The sequence below is a fragment of the Carlito syrichta genome, unplaced genomic scaffold, assembly GCF_000164805.1.
Source record: "Carlito syrichta isolate Samal-C Ts95f unplaced genomic scaffold, Tarsius_syrichta-2.0.1 Scaffold305253, whole genome shotgun sequence".
Lineage (NCBI taxonomy): Eukaryota > Metazoa > Chordata > Mammalia > Primates > Tarsiidae > Carlito > Carlito syrichta.
This window is the reverse complement of record NW_007249349.1, coordinates 633,681-649,899: the sequence shown is the minus strand read 5'-3', so window position 1 is coordinate 649,899 and position 16,219 is coordinate 633,681. Positions and strand designations below refer to the sequence as shown.

The window sequence follows — 16,219 nt, the reverse complement described above, 5'->3', positions numbered from 1 at the left end:
TAGGCGGAAGGATCACCGGAGCCCAGCAGGTCGAGGCTGCGGTGGCCAGAAGCAGCCACTGCACTCCAGTCTGGGCGACAGAGTGAGACTCCAACTCAACAAAACAAAACAAAACAAAAAACAAACAAACAAAAAAATAAATAAATAATTTTCTCCTAGTTTTCTTTAAGGTTCTCAATAAGTAATTGAAAAGGATACTAAGATTGCTGGGCAGACTATTGGTATGAAATGGGAATATTACTTCTATCCACAGAATGTCCTAATGATTAGGCAATAATTGGTACCAGAAAAAGATTGTTTAAAGTGAATCTACAGCCTGGGCAACATAGCGAGCCCTCATTTCTACAAAAAATTCAAAAAATTAACCAGGTGTGGTAGTGCACACCTGTAGTCCCAGCTGCTCAGGAGGCTGAGGAAGGAGGATTACCTGAGCCCAAAAGGTCGAGACTGTGTGAGCCATGATAGTGTCACTGTACTCCAGCCTGGGTGACAGAGTGAGACCCCAACTCAAAAAATAAAATAAAGTGAATCTACTTCAGTAGCATAATTACTGGTTGATCTAATGTGGATACATGGAACTCTACCCACAAAGCAAGAATGGACTATCTTGGGCTTCCGGTGGAATATTCTCAAAATTAGGCCACAACACTTCATTGGTATTGGTGATGTTCTAATTCTTAATCTGGGTGGTGCTATTCAGGTGCTTGTTTTACTATTTTTGAGACTCTATGTTTAAGTTTTATATTATCTTTAATTTTTAAGTGTTTCATAATAAAAATTTTAAAATAATAAAACATCTGGGGGAAAAAGTCAAGCCACAAGAAGAATGAAAAATCTCAAAGGCAAAAAAGAAACCTAAACTAAAATTATTGTGAAAAATTACCGTGAAAACACTACATATCTGAATCTGTGGGATATATGACTAAAGCAGTAATCAGAGAAATTTTTATTCCCTTAAAAAACCTATAAACAAGAAAACTTAGAATAAGCAGCTAAATAAAAAAGTTAGAAATACAATAACAAAATAAATTTAAGGAAAGCAAAAGGAAGGAAATAATGAAGTTCAAAGCAGGAAATAAATGAGAAAATAACAAAATGATGAAACTAAAAAAATGTTGGTTCTTTGAGAAGCATAATTACTAAGTTAAAATGGAAATAGTACAAATTCCCAAATAAGAAATAAGGCATTATCAATAATGGTGAAAATTAAGTCATATAAAAGACTACTGTTGTATTAGTTACATATTGCTATATAACAAACTGTCCAAAAGCTTAATGACTTAAAATAACAATAAAGATTATTATCTCATATAGTTTTTATGGGTCAGGAATTCAGGAGCAGCTTATCTAAATGGTTCTGGCATGGTCTCTTATGAGCTTATAGTCAGCTTGTTGTCCAAGACTAGAGTTATTTGAAGGCTTGACTTGGGCTACACAATTTGCTTTCAGAATGATTTATTAATATTGCTGGCTTGTTACTGCTTGCTGTTGGCAGGAGACCTTAGTTCCTCACCATATGGACCTCTCCATAGGGCTACTTGAGTGACCTAAAGACACGGTGGCTGGCTTTTTCCAGAGCAAGTGAGCCAGGAGAAAACAAGGTAGAAGCTCACAGTGTCTTCTATTCTCAGAAGACATACATTGTTACTTCTTACACAGGCCACCCCTACTCCATATGGGAAAGTAGCATGCAAGGATGCAGATACCAAGAGATGAGAATGATCAGGAGCCTCTTGTGGGATGGCAACTTTGTTTACCTCAAAAAAATATGAAGTTCTATAGGAAAGTATACTTTACTAAAACTGCCTCCAGAAGAAAGAATTTAAACAGATCAGTTGAAGAGATTGAAAAGTTGTCTAAGCACTTCCTCCCATAAGAATACCAGACATAAACAGTTTCACAGAGAAATTTTACCAACTCTTTAAAGACATAATTACAATATACTTAAGGTGTTCCCAAAGCAGAGTAAACAGATCTTCTTTTATGAAAATAGTCTAGCATTGATCACAGCCCACACCCAAAAAAAGAAAGCAAGCTAATAAAAAACTACATATTAAAGGCAAAGCTTGGACTGTGGACTAAACTTTTGGCTTTAAATCTCAACTTTAGTTTACTAGCTGTTGTGAGTGGGCAAATTATTTAATCTCCATACCTCAGTTTTCTTAGCAATAAATTGGCAAATAGTAACAAACTCAAAGGATTAAATGAGTTAATAATTGTAAAACCATAAGAGCAGTATTTGTTGTCGTGAAATATATATACACACACACAAACACTATACAAATAAAGCACTTAATATATAAATGTAGAACTGTCTCACCTATGAATATTAATCAAAAAATTCTAACTTTAAATACCAATAAGCAGAATTCAGTAACCCATAAACAGAAACTTTGACCTAGGAGGATTTAACCTAGGAATGCAAGGATGATTCCATATTAGGATGTCTATTAATGTAATTCACTGTGTTTGTTAATCTGTGGAGAAAAATCATATTAGCCTCATAGATACTTAAAAGGCATTTAATATAACTATATAGGTATTCTTTTTAAAAACATTCTTATTAAAATAGAATATCTGCCAGGCTTGGTAGCTCAGCCTGTAATCCCAGCGCTTTGGGAGGCTGAGGTGAGTGGATTGCCTGAGTCCGCGGTTTTGAGACCTGCCTGGGCAACTTGGCAAGACCTCATCTCTACAATCAATCAAAAACTAGCCGGGCGTGGTAGTCCATGCCTGTAATTCTGGCTACTTGGAAGGCTGAGGTGGAAGGATCAGCGGAGCCCAGAGGTCGAGGCTGCGGTGGCCAGGAGTGTGCCACTGCACTCCAGTCTGGGTGACAGAATGAAACTCCAACTCAAAAAAAAAAAAAAAAAAAAGAATATCTATAATTCTTTAGCATGATAAAAATCGATAACCCAAAAATCAGTATCTTGCTTAATTAATATGGGAGTACTGGAAGTGTGGTAATTAAAATCAGGAAAAGGCAAGGATATCTATTATCCCCATCGTTATTTGACATTGATCTGTAGGTACTAGCTAATGAAACTAGATAAGAAAAAGGAATTCAAAATACAAAATTTAAAAAAAGACATAAAAATTATCACTATTTCCATGCAAAATTAAAGAAAATAAAAAACTAAAAAATTATGAAAGATTGTAAGAATTTAATAGAGTGGGTACAATGAATAGTTAAGAATTTTTATATATATAAACAACCAGTTAGATAATATAATGGAAGAAAAAAATACCCATTTGTATAGTATGCGCATGTTTCTCTCTATCTCTCTCTCTCTCTCTCTCTCTCTGTCTCTCTCTCTCTCTCTCTCTCTCTCTCTGTCTCTCTCTCTCTCTGTCTCTCTCTCTCTCTGTCTCTCTCAAAACAGCAACATAAAATAACAAGGAATACACTTAACAAGAAATGTGGAAGATTTATATAAAGAAAGCTTTAAAACCTCAACTGTTACAAAAGAAGACATGAACAAATGCATTTGGAAAGGAAGTCTAAATTTTATAAAGATGTCAGTTCTTCTTCAACTATTTATGTATTGTTTCAACGCCTGCTAAGGAGGGAGAGAGGATTTTTTTTAAGGCTCAGTCAAACTTTCAGACTCATAAGTATAATACTGTTAGCCACACTTGGCATCAGACTCACTTAGGATGTGGGACGGGAAGCACATAATGACAGCAGACATCATGAAATCGTCCTCTTCTGGGGCTCCTTGCAACAGTCCATGCTGCCACAAACCACTAGGGAGTTATATTTGGCCTCAAGTCACAACTCAGATACAGTGAATAACAATCTACATGCAATGGATGAATCATTCTGCCTTAGTTTTATGTCCTGTGCAGGAATCAATATTTCTTGTAAAATTCCATAGATATAGTTTTTAGGGTCTCTGCAAAGGGATATGTCCAATTATAATAGACTACATTCAGAGAAGTCCAAATATATGACTTCATACTGGATATTTACAATTTACTTACCTTTTCTTCTCCAGATGCAGTTTACCAGTCAGGATAACTTTTTCCAGAAGTGATGTCACCTAGTAACATCATTTGCATTCTACCTTTATCAGGTTCCCAGGGGTCCTGAGCTAGAACATTGACCAAAGATCAGTTCTCGTACAGATAAGGAAAGAGTTTCATAAGCTTTACCTACAAATGTGATCTAAATGGAAATTGCAAAAGAACATTGTGGGTACCTTTACAGGTTGAAACTAAAGTTTATAGGAAGAAAATAAAGAAGCAGGGTAACTAGGAAAATCCTTTTAAAAAATAGTAATAAAGGATTATTAAAATGTTAAAGTGAGTGTCATTTCAAGGGTCTAGCATTTAATAAATGATGGGGGAAAAATAAATAGTCATGTGGGGAAGGAAAAAAAAATCACATTAATCAAGGACTAAAAATACAAAATAAAAGTACTAGAAGTCCAGGTCAGCCAGTCTTCCTCTGCATAGGTTCCCACTGCCTCTCAAGCATCCTACCTCTCTACCTTAACACTGCCAGAATACCCCAGAAATTCAGCTTGGCTAAAAAGGCCATTGAGAAAGAGCAAAATGGGAAGTCAGCAAAGTTATTGGCTAAACCTCTTCCTGCCAAAGTTGAAATCTACCTATGAAAGGTGGCAGAAGAGAATAAATCTTTAGGGGGGGAAATACAAACAAAAAGAGAAAAGGAGAGCAAAAGAAAAAGAGACCAGAAGTGGCTAACCAGGAAGCTAAAGAACACTTACCTTCGGAAAATAGAAGCTCAAATCAAGCAGGAAAGAAAGAAATTGAGTGTGATTAAATTCATCTCTTTTGTCAAGTCAGTGGTTCCAGTATCTCACTTGCACAATTCAGAAAAATTGTTTTAAATCAACTATCTTATAAATGTAACTTTTTAGAGCTCTAAAAACACAGTTTTTTGGCTGGGTCCAGTGGCTCACACCTGTAATCCTAGCACTTTGGGAGTACAAGGCAAGAGGATTGATTACTGGAGTCCAAGAGTTCCAGACCAGCCTGGACAACATAACAAGACCTCATCTCTATAAAAAATAAAAGCAAATTAGCTGAGTGTGGTAATGTGCATCTGTAGTCCCAGCTACCCAAGAGATTGAGGTGGAATGATCTCATGAGCCCAGGAGCTTGAGACTGCGGTGAGCTGTGATTATTGTGCCACTGCACTCCAGCCTAGGTGACAGAGTAAGATACCAATTCAAAAAATAAATGTTTTTGAGAAGAGAATCCTACCTCCTATCATTTTGAAGGAGTGAAATTAAGTGCTTGTTTATTTTTCTGTACAAACTGAGAAGAATTAGTTCTCTGTAGGCATAATAATGTCTTAAGTTGCTCCCTGATCATGGCTGTCTCTCAAAATTGTGCTTTATCTGTGACATTTTTGATAGTAGTAGTCTGTTTCTCATCACTTTGTTAATGTGCTGTGAAGGATTGTAAGTCCGAATATTGTGTTTAATACTAAATTGTGAATTAGTATGATTTTAGACCTAATGCTTATCAACATTTGAAGGTAATTATAATTGATATTCTCATTTTAGAAACAGGTTGCCTCCAAAGTTTAGGACAGAAAGTCACTGGAATAACTGTTCAGAAAAAGGATTACAATATGGCTTTATATTTTTTCATTACTTGGCATTGAGTACAGGCCAGGCTCAGTGACTTAGCCTGTAATCCCAGCACTTTGGGAGCCCACGGGTTCGAAACCACCCTGGACAACTTGGCACGACCTCATCTCTACAATAAATCAAAAATTAGCAAGGCATGGTAGCACACGTCTGTAGTTATGGCAGCTTTGAAAGCTGAGGTGGAAGGATCGCTGGAGCCCAGCAGGTCGACGCTGGGGTGGCTGTGAGCGTGCCACAGTACTCCAGCCTGGGCGACGGAGTAAGACTACAACTCAAAAAAAAAAAAAAAAAAGAACGGAGTGCAAATTATTCATGTAGTCTGATCAATCAAGACTAATAAAATTTCTATTATAATAGAAATATATATTATAATCTTGGTTGTAGAGAAGACTTTTTTATTATACAAAAGCATTGAAAAAAAGGTTAAAAGATACAATATAAAAGTCAAATATTATTGCATGACAAAAATGACCATAAGCAAAGTAAAAGAGAAATGACACATCATAAGAAAATATCTCAGAGGCTTATTTTCTTGGATAAATAAGGAGAATCTCCTATAAATAAGTAGGATACAGATTAGCTACTCAGTGAAAAATGAACCACATCTAAAAGTGTTATCCACAGATCCTTTTCAGGGAGACCCACATAGTCAAATTTGTAAGAATGCCCAGAAAATACTTGCCTTTTTCACTGTGTGACATTTACACTGGTTATAGAAAACCCATTATGGATAAAACTACTGCAGGGGAATATGCTGTGAACATTGATCTGAAAAACACACTTTATGCTTGAATAAACAAATTTATGCTTAAAGCAAAGGACACTCTTTCAGGAAACTACTGTTAATAATTTGATGTAGGGCAACCCCTTCAGGTCCCCTCCCACTGTAGGAGCTTTCCTGTCCTCTCAATAAATCCTGCTTTCAAAAAATAATAATAATAATAATTTGATATATTTGCAAATAGTTTTACTAGTCACTGTTAAAAACCTATGGTATAGGAGTTTATGTACCATTGTAAACACAATATTAGTATTTTCTTTTGTTTCTAAAAGTGCTATGTAATCAACTTTTCAAAAATTACTTTCATTGATCTTTGTAAGAGAACTCTGGGCTGTAAGAGGTTTCAACTTTTTTTCATCTTTGTTTAATGCTTCTTAAAAGAGATCAGATCTGTTGAACTTGTTAGATTTTTCTTCAGCTCTATTAAGTAATTTTTAGCTAATCTATGAGGAAGTACTCAGGTGACTAGGTGAGAGTGTGAATACTAAACAAAGACAACTGTTATTGAATTACTGGAAAGCAGATCCTAGGAATAAACTCAGACTTTTCAAACTTCTCGAGGCTTTTATATCACAATAAGTTTTAGTTATTTTATTTGCCTTCATTATAAATAGTCAAAATCAAATGGAATGGGATGATGTCTGAGCTTTTATAATACGATTCTGACCCATCATATTGGATTGTAGCACTGTGTTGACGCTAACTCCAAACCCCATTCTCTGCCTCCATTCCACAGTGCCATCTTCTGAGTCATCCTTTGTTAAATTTGCAGACTGATCTTCTGTTTTGAAGCTGGTTTTTGCCAGTTTTTACTTCTTGGTCTTAGAACTAAAAGTGAAATAGCAATCTTGTAATCCTGCTGCTCTCATCCCATTTTGCGAGTTTTAGCTTGGGATGCCTTGGCCTGAATGCCCTTAGAACTACCCACAGCTCTCACCTCAGCTCTCACCTTAGCACCTGCTCTGGGTCAACAGTTTCTGATTTGAGCCAGCAGCATTCTTCACAAAAATCACTTCATAATTTTGTCAATTTAATGTCATATGATTTTCAAAGGATGCCAGTATACTTTTGTAAATAACTAACTTTGAAAAGGAACTCTTAAAATATCTTCTATTGTGAAATACAACACATATAGAAAAGCACAGAAACATAAATATACAACTTAATGAATTATTATAAGTGAGCATCCACATACCACCCCAGCTGAAGAAATAGGACATTGCCAGCACTCCCAGAAGCTCTCTTCTTTCCCTTTCTAACACAAGCCTCTTTCTCCCTGAAAAGGTAAACAATACCTGATTTTCTTACATGAATATTTGTTTTCTTTGTTGCTTGCCTCCAAAGTATGTATCCCTGAACATTATATTTTGTTTTGCCTATTTTTGAGCTTTATGTAAGTGGAATCATATAACATGTATTATTTCATGTCTGACTTACTTCAGCCAACCTTATGTGTGTAAGACGTACCATATTGTGTTTAGTTGAAGCTCATTTTCATTCCTATGTGTATCCCAGTGTATGCATATACCACAATTTGTCTAGTCTAGTATTGTTGGACATTTGGGTTGTATTTTGGAGAATTATGATTTAGATAGAGACATACATGTATTTTTATTGGGGTATACATAGGAGTGGAATTGCTGGGTTACAGGATATATGTATGTATCTTCAGTTTTTACTGGATAACGACAAACTTTCTTCCAAAATGGCTGTCCTATGCCAGCAATGTTTAAGAGTTCCCAGTTGCTGTGCTTCCTCCCTACCACTTGTATTGCCAGATTCCTTAATTTTAGCCATTCTAATGGATAGGTCATATTTTTAAATGTAAATGCTATGACTCTAATAAGCATATTGTAAAAATATACTGGCCATTTGTATATCCTCTTCTGTGAAGGACCTGTTCAGAGCTCTTGACTATTTTTCAGATTGGGTTGTCTGCCTTTTTCCCGACCATCTGTAGGAATTCTTTCTGAATTCTAGGTTCAAGCCCTTTATTGTTACTTCTGATGCAGATATCTGCTTCCACGCTATGGTTTGCTTTTTACTCTCTTAAAAGTGTCTTTTGATAAGCACTTTTAAGGTTCTTAATTTTAATGAAGTCTGATTTTATCACTGTTACTCTTTAGCGTGAATACTTTTTTTGTGCCATGCTTAAAAATGTTTTACTTCCTGAGATTATGAAGATAATCTTTATTTTCTTCTAAAAGCTTTATTGTTTTATCTTTCATATTTAGATATGCAGTCCAGCTGGAGACAATTTCTGAACATAGTATACCATAAGATAAGGGTCAAGTTTTTGTATTTCTTCGTGGATATCTGGTTTTCCAGCACCTTTTATTTAAAAAGCATCCTTTCCGTGATGCCCTTTGGTTCCCTTTTGTTACAAGTCAGGAGCCTTCCAATGTGTGGGTCTGTTTCTAGGAGCTTTATTTTGACTATCTTTGTACCAACACCACCACTATTTTAATTACTATAGCTTTCTAAAAAATATCTAGTAGCGCAAGTCATTCAGCCTTCTTCAGTAGCGTTTTGGCTAGTCTTGGCTCTTCATATTGCCATATTAATTATAGAATCAGCTTCAAAAAATACTCGGGATTTTTACTGAGATTGCATTGAATCTGTAGGTTGCTTTCTGGAGAATTGATGTTTTCACAATAATGATTTTTTTCATCTATGAACATGATATATATACTCTCTCTGTTCACACAGACCATTAGTTCCCCTCATTATTTTATAGTTTTGCATGATGAGATCTTACACATCTTTAGTTTGAATTTAATTACTGTTGGATATTTAATATATTTTGAATAACAGATGTTATTTTAAAATTTTATTAGCCGGCACTGTGGCTCAGCCTGTAATCCCGCATGTTTGGGAGGCTGAGGTGAGTGGATTGTCTGAGCCCGCGGGTTCGAGACCCGCCTGGGCAACTTGGCGAGACCTCATCTCTACAATAAATCAAAAAATGAGCCGGGCGTGGTAGCGCACGCCTGTAGTTTCAGCTACTTGGAAGGCTGAGGTGGAAGGATCGCCGGAGCCCCGCAGGCGAGGCTGCGGTGGCCGGGAGCAGCCACTGCACTCCAGTCTGGGTGACAGAGTGAGACTCCAACTCAAAAAAAAAAATAATTTTTATTTTCTGTTGCTTATTATGTAAAAATAGTCGATTTTGGTATTTTACCTTGTATTCAGAGACTTTGCTGAACTCACTGATTCTGCTGTTTTCTGTGGATTGTTTTGGATTTCCTACTTGTATCGTCATTCATGAATAATGATGGTTTCATTTATTCTTTCACCATTCTTGTAATTTTGAATTTATTTTTCCTACGTTGAGTTTGAACTTCCAGTACAGTGTTGAATGGAATTTCTGATAGTGATCATTATTGGCATGTTCTCAGTCTCAAAGAGAAAGCTTTTGACCTTTTACTACTAAATATGACATTTGTAATAGAGTTTTTGTAGACATTTTATGAGATTAAGCATGTTCCCTTCTTTTCTAGGAATTGTTATGTGATGTAATGTTGAATTTTATGAAATGCCTTTACTGCCTGTATTGAGGTATTCATGAGATTTTTCTTTTATTGATATGACACATCACACTGAGTGAATTTAAACATCATTATACTACTACAACAAATTAACTTTTTGTGTATTTTTAATTTTTATGTATTTTGTTTTGTTTTATTTATATATTTTATATTCTTAATATAGTGCTTGGTTCCATTCGTAGTATGTGTATTGTTTAGGATTTTTGTTACCTCTTGTGTTTATGAGTAAAATTAACTGTGTAACAATTTTTTTAAAATGTACCTATGTTTTGTTATCAAGGTTTTGCTGACCTAAGGATAAGTTGAGGAATAGTCCTTTCTTTCCCTGTAGAAGAATTTGTTTATTTCTTCTTGCATGCCAATGAATTCTAGACCTAGAGTTTTCTTTTTGGAAAGGTTTTATTGATTTTATTTATTTAATATTCAAATTTTTAATTTCTTCATGACAATGTTAGTTAAATTTTTGTAGAAATTTCTTTGTCTGAAATTTTAGATTTATTGACATAAAGTTGTCCATAGTAGCCTTTTATCCTTTTCATGTCTACAAAATTTGTAGTGATCTTTTTTATTTCCAGCTTTGATTATCTGTGACTTTTCTCTTTTTCTCTTCATCAATCTTACCAGGGTTTTAAAATTTTTATTAGTCCTTTCAAGGAACTACATTTGGCTTGATCCTCATTTTTCTAGTACTTTTTATTTTTTATTTCTTTTTTCTTTGAGAGGAGTTTGTTTTGTTGTTCTTGATCTGAAGTGTATTTTTACATCTTTAATTTTTAACCTTTTCTAAAGTATGCATTTAAGGCTATAACTTTAAGGTAGACAGAGATTGCACAGGTTTTCATATTATCATTTAGTTCAAAATATTTCCTAATTTTCATTGCAATTTCTTCTTTAACCATGGATTTCTTAGAGGTCTATCTCTTAATTTCTGAATATGTAGCAATTTTTAATTTTCTCTCTGTAATTGCAGTATCAGAAAACTTATTTTAAATGACTTTAATGGTCAGGTAAATTATTTCAACCTTTGTAAATTTGTTGTCTTGCTATATGTGCTTTAAAATAATGAGCACTTTGTAGTTGTTAGAGACTGCAGTTTTTATATTTTTATTAGATCGCTTTTCTTAACTTGTTCAGTTCTATATTTTTACTAATTGTGTGTACATAGTTGCTCTCTGAGTGCTGATTTTAGTTTTTTCTGTTTCTTTGACTATTTCTGTCAACATTTTACTTTAATTTCCTTCTTTTGAAGCCATTTCTTAGGTGCATACAAATTTGGAAATGTCATATCTTTATCATTTGAACTTTTATCATTGTGAAATATCTCTGTTTATCAGAGGTGACACTTCTTACCTTAAAGTTTACTTTGTCTACAATTAATATAGTTACACTAGCTAACTTTGGTTAGTATATTGGCATGATATGTCATTGCTTTTCCCATTTCTTGACTTTGAGCCTTTCTGAATTCTTATGTGATATATATATATATCCCTTATACACATCATATAGTTAGATTTTCTTTTTTTTAATATGGTCTGATAATCTTCAGGTTTAATGGGAGCATTTAATCCATGTACATCTAATGTAATTACCAGTATATTTAGGCTTAAAATCTATTTTATTATGTGCTTTTTATTTGTCCTACCGGATACATGTTTCTTTTTTCTTTTCTTCTTTACCTTTTTTTGTTCTTTCTTCTCTTTATCTTTTGACTTTTTATTATTCCATTTTTTCTTCTATTATTTCAAAAGTTTACACTCTTACTGTTCTCTTAGTAGCTATCCTAAAGATCACAGCATCAATCTGTGACCTATCAAAGTCTGTTAATTGGTACTTTTACCTTTTTCCCAGATAATGCAGGTATTTTAATATACTTTAGCTGTGATGTGACTTAGTTGCTCTTGTTGTTATGTATCTTAATTATCTGTATATTTTCAATTCAGCACATCATCATCATCATTATGTTTTGTATAGTCGATCTTTATTTAGACTTATATATGCATACTGTTTTCATTGCCTTTTGTTTTTTCCTGCACCTGCAACTTTTCTTCTTTTCTTCTATTGCCCTTTATTATTTCCTTCAGTGCAGGTCTGCTGGTGCAGATTCTCTTCTTAGTCTGTCTGAAATGTCTTTATTTCACCTTTATTCCTGAAGCTTATTTTTGCTATGTATAAAATTATAGTTTGACAGTATACTTTTTCCTTTCATCACCTTGAAAGTATTTCATCGTTTACCTTTCATTATATCTGTTGAACATTGAGTCTAATAATAGTCATTTTATCATATAATTTTTTTTTTCTGACTGCTTGTAAGTTTTTCTCTTGTGTTTGATTTATAGCAGTTGTACCTCTAGGTGTAGACTTCTCGTTTATCTTTTTAGGGGTTGTAAGCTTTCTTAATATCTATCTTTTTGTAAATGCTCTAACATTTCTCTTCAATATTTCTTTTACAGTATCTCTCTTCTCGGTATTCCATTTAAATGTATCGTGGATCTCTTTACTGTTTGCTCTCTATCTTTTACTTTGTATTAATTTTTCCATTCTTTTGTTTCTTCCTGCTTGGTTCTGGATTTCCCTTCAGACCTAACTTCCAGTCCACAACTTCACTTGTCTTCCTATCTACTTTAGCATGGTTATGTTAAGTCTGTCTGATAGTCATAATATCTGGAGTCATTGAGGGGTTCTGTTTTCTGTTGTCTGTACTAGTTTTCATTTACATAGTCTTATCTCCTTCTGTGCGTGGTTACCTTTGTGTGTCAGACAGAGTATTTGAAAAATGATTCATAAAATATTTTGAGACCTAGAATGATGCTACTTTCCTCCAGTGAGTATTTTCATTTTTTTCTGCCAAGTCCTGAAGCACAAGCAATCTGGGACTACTTTAAATCAGTTTTTTTGTTTGATTTTGTTTTGTTTTGTTTATTTTCTTGAGTTGGCATCTCACTCTGTCACACAGGCTGGACTGCAGTGGCACGCTCACTACCACCACAGCCTCGACCTGCTGGGCTCAGGCGATCCTTCCACCTCAGCCTTCCAAGTAGCCAGAACTACAGGCATGCGCTACCACGCCCAGCTAATTTTTTTATTTATTGTAGAGACAAGGTCTCGCCATGTTATTCAAGCTGGTCTCAAACCCATGGGTTCAGGCAATCTTCTTGCCTTGGCCTCCCAAAGTGCTAGAATTATAGGTTTGAGCCACCGCGCTTGACCTTTAATTCAGTTTTAAGGATTACAATTTCCTGGGCCATTCAGATGACTTGAAGCTAGACTACAGTAACTGCAAGGACTGTTGTAATTTCAGGTTACCCTTATGTCTAGGATGCAGACTTTGGGGATGCCAGAGTCAGTCATGAAGTTTTTACCAGGAAGCAACCCACACCCTTGAGTGGGGTCTAGACTTCAACTTGTATTCTCTACCCTAGGGGTTGGCAAACTTTTTCTGTAGAGGACCAGATAGTAAATAGTTTAAGTTATGTGGACCAATTTTTGTCTCAGCAATCAACTCTGCCATTGTTCACCAAAGCAGTCATAAACAATGAGTGAATTAATGAGTATGAATTATTCCAGTAAAGCTGTATTTACAAAACATGCAAGGCTAGATTTGGCACATGGACCATAGTTTGCCAGCCCCTGCAATAGCCTGTGAGAAGCTCTGCTCAGACTCTCAGCTGCCTTTTCTAAAATGCATGTTAGCACTGTGTGGTGGGCTAGCTTCTCCTTGGTCTACCTTGTTAGCTCTTCAGTGCCTTCAACCATATATTGAGGTTTTATGTTTGGTCTAGTTGTTCTTAGCCGAAGATTTAATCTGAAAAACGTAGTCTGCCATTAGAGGAAGCTAAAAGTCATACATAAAGTAACCAAAGTAAAAAATGGTGAGATTTCCACCCCCCCCCCGTGATCTCAAGAATAGAAGTTTCTTGAGAAAATATATCTCACTCTGTAATACATAAATGACTACTTTTTTTTCTTTTTAACAAACTGAGCTTTAGGGCATATTTTATGGTCTTCCTAGACAGAGTGTGCATTCTAGGGTTAAAGTTATAAAGCACTGTTGTCCATCAGAACTTTCTGTGATGATGGAAATGTTTTACATCTGTACTGTTCACTAACCACCAGCTACCTGTGGCTATTGAGTACTTAAAATGTGTCTAGTATAGTTGTAGAACTAAAGTTTTACTTTAATTTTAATTAACTTAAATATCTACGTGTGGCTATTTGCTTTGGAGTGGATGCAGCTTAGATTAAAAGAAGAATCTTTTCTCAGTACACAGTGGGTTCTTAACACTGTAACCCACCAAAGCGTCCATTTCCCAGCTGTCTTGTAAGAATTAATTAATTTTAAATTAAATGTGTTAGATGATTGGTATCTTACTAAAAAGCCTCACATATGTTTTCATTTATCTTACCATTCACCTGGTAAGACAGAAGTACACTTGTTATCCTGAAGGGACAGTGTAAAACTGATGCAGTTGCTCAACTTACTTTCTAACATGAATTTTTCTCTGCAGGGAAAGGGGCGTATTCGTCGAGGAAACTATCCAAATCCGTCCTCTCCTGTTGCAGTTCGGTTGCCTTCCATGTCTGATGTTGCAGAAGAGACCTTGACTAGCGAGGCAGCCATGGAGACCGACATTACAGAACAGCAGCAAGCAGCCATGCAGCAGGAGGAGCGAGTCCTGACTGAGCAGATTGAGAGCCTGCAGAAGGAGAAGTGAGTATCCAGGAGGAGGGGCAGACTAGTTCTTATCTGTATCGTTTCTTCCCTTCAATTCTTTTTTTCCTTATATATTAAATATATCCTGTGTGTCAGACACTGTGTCAAGTAGTATGGGGATATGGGAATGACAAAGACATGTTGCCTGTACTCAGGTAACAGTATGAAAGTTGTCCCCTCAGGGAAGGAAGTTCCGTGAGCTGGGAGAGAAGATGCTGCTCCATCTGGGTTGGAGAGGCTGACTGGGAGGAGGACACAGTATCCACAGGGCATGTCAGTCTTAGGATTCATCTGGCAGTAATAGTGGAGAGCCAAGATGAGGTACTGGAGCCCTAACAGGTCAGAAACTAGCCTCCATGAACAGATTTGTTTCACAAAATCAGTAAATCCTAGGCTAAGAAAGTCCTTTTCAAGAATAGACATTATTCACAAGTCTATGAAGGAAAGTCATCTAAAAGTCTTTATGGCTATGGGAACAGCAGCTGGATGGTCAGGATAAGGCAGCAACCCTAGTGGTGCTAGAATACTGGGTAGGGAAACTGATTGCCATTTAGGAAAGAGACATTGGGACAAATAAGCTGTTCTTTCTCTATCATCACTAGGGCAGGGCTTGGGTAACACTACACCATGGGATAACATGAACACCCCATGGTTCTCCCTGAGGGACTATGTACTAGTTCCGATTGATGTTGATGTTGCTTGAGAAGTCTGAAGGGGAAGTCTTTGTTCTTGAGTTCCAAGATCCTAGGTCTGAGAACTTGATTCATGAGGGGATTTGAAACTGTTAAAATACTTTTTGTCCATCTGAATTGATTCTAGAATTTAGGCAAACTGGAAAAGCAGCTGGAGTGCAGCTGTGGAAGACATGATACGGTAAAGGGGGTGTGCACTGATCAAGGGCTATGCTGTAGGTGATCAACTTTGATGAAGATGGCACTGGAGGTATAGAAGGATGAATAAGAATTGGCTAGAGCCTGGGCGCAGTGGCTCACACCTATAATCCCAGCACTTTGGGAGGCCGAGGTGAGAGGATTGCCTGAGCCCACAGGTTGCAGACCAGCCTGGGCAACTTGGTGAGACCTCATCTCTACAGTAAATCAAAAAATTAGCCAGGCGTGGTGGCACATGCCTGTGTAGTTCCAGCTACTTGGAAGGCTGAGGCAGAAGGATCACCTGAGACCAGCAGATCAAGGCTGCGGTGGCCGTGAACATGCCACAGCACTCCAGCCTGGGTGACAAAGTGAGACTCAAAAAACTCAACAAAAACAACAAAAAGAATTGGCTAGGAAGGGGAAAGGGGAAAGTCTTTCCAGAAAAAGGCAGAAGTACAAGGAAAACCTCAGGGTGTAAATGTGCGCAGCTTAGGACATTTGTTTTTTTTTTTGTTTTGTTTTGTTTTTTAGTAGTTTTTATTATGGTTTTGTGGGGTACAGTTAAGGGTAGGTGTACAATGACGTTTCATTCAGGCACCCTGTAGATAAGAAGTGTTTTCCCATCCCCCGACAGATATTTGCTACTGTTAATCCCATCCCCCTCCCCCCCATAGTTTCCCAGTACC

The 16,219-nt window shown here is 36.2% G+C and overlaps 1 protein-coding gene across 1 annotated transcript in view; it reads left to right on the top strand.

Annotated features, from left to right (window-relative positions):
* Window positions 1–16,219, top strand: part of MYO9A (myosin IXA) — a 104,398-nt gene that overhangs the window by 80,606 nt on the left and 7,573 nt on the right. The window contains exon 23 of the mRNA XM_008061451.2: window positions 14,456–14,658. Coding sequence (XP_008059642.2) covers window positions 14,456–14,658 — 203 coding nt within the window. The remainder of the gene's footprint in view (window positions 1–14,455; window positions 14,659–16,219) is intronic.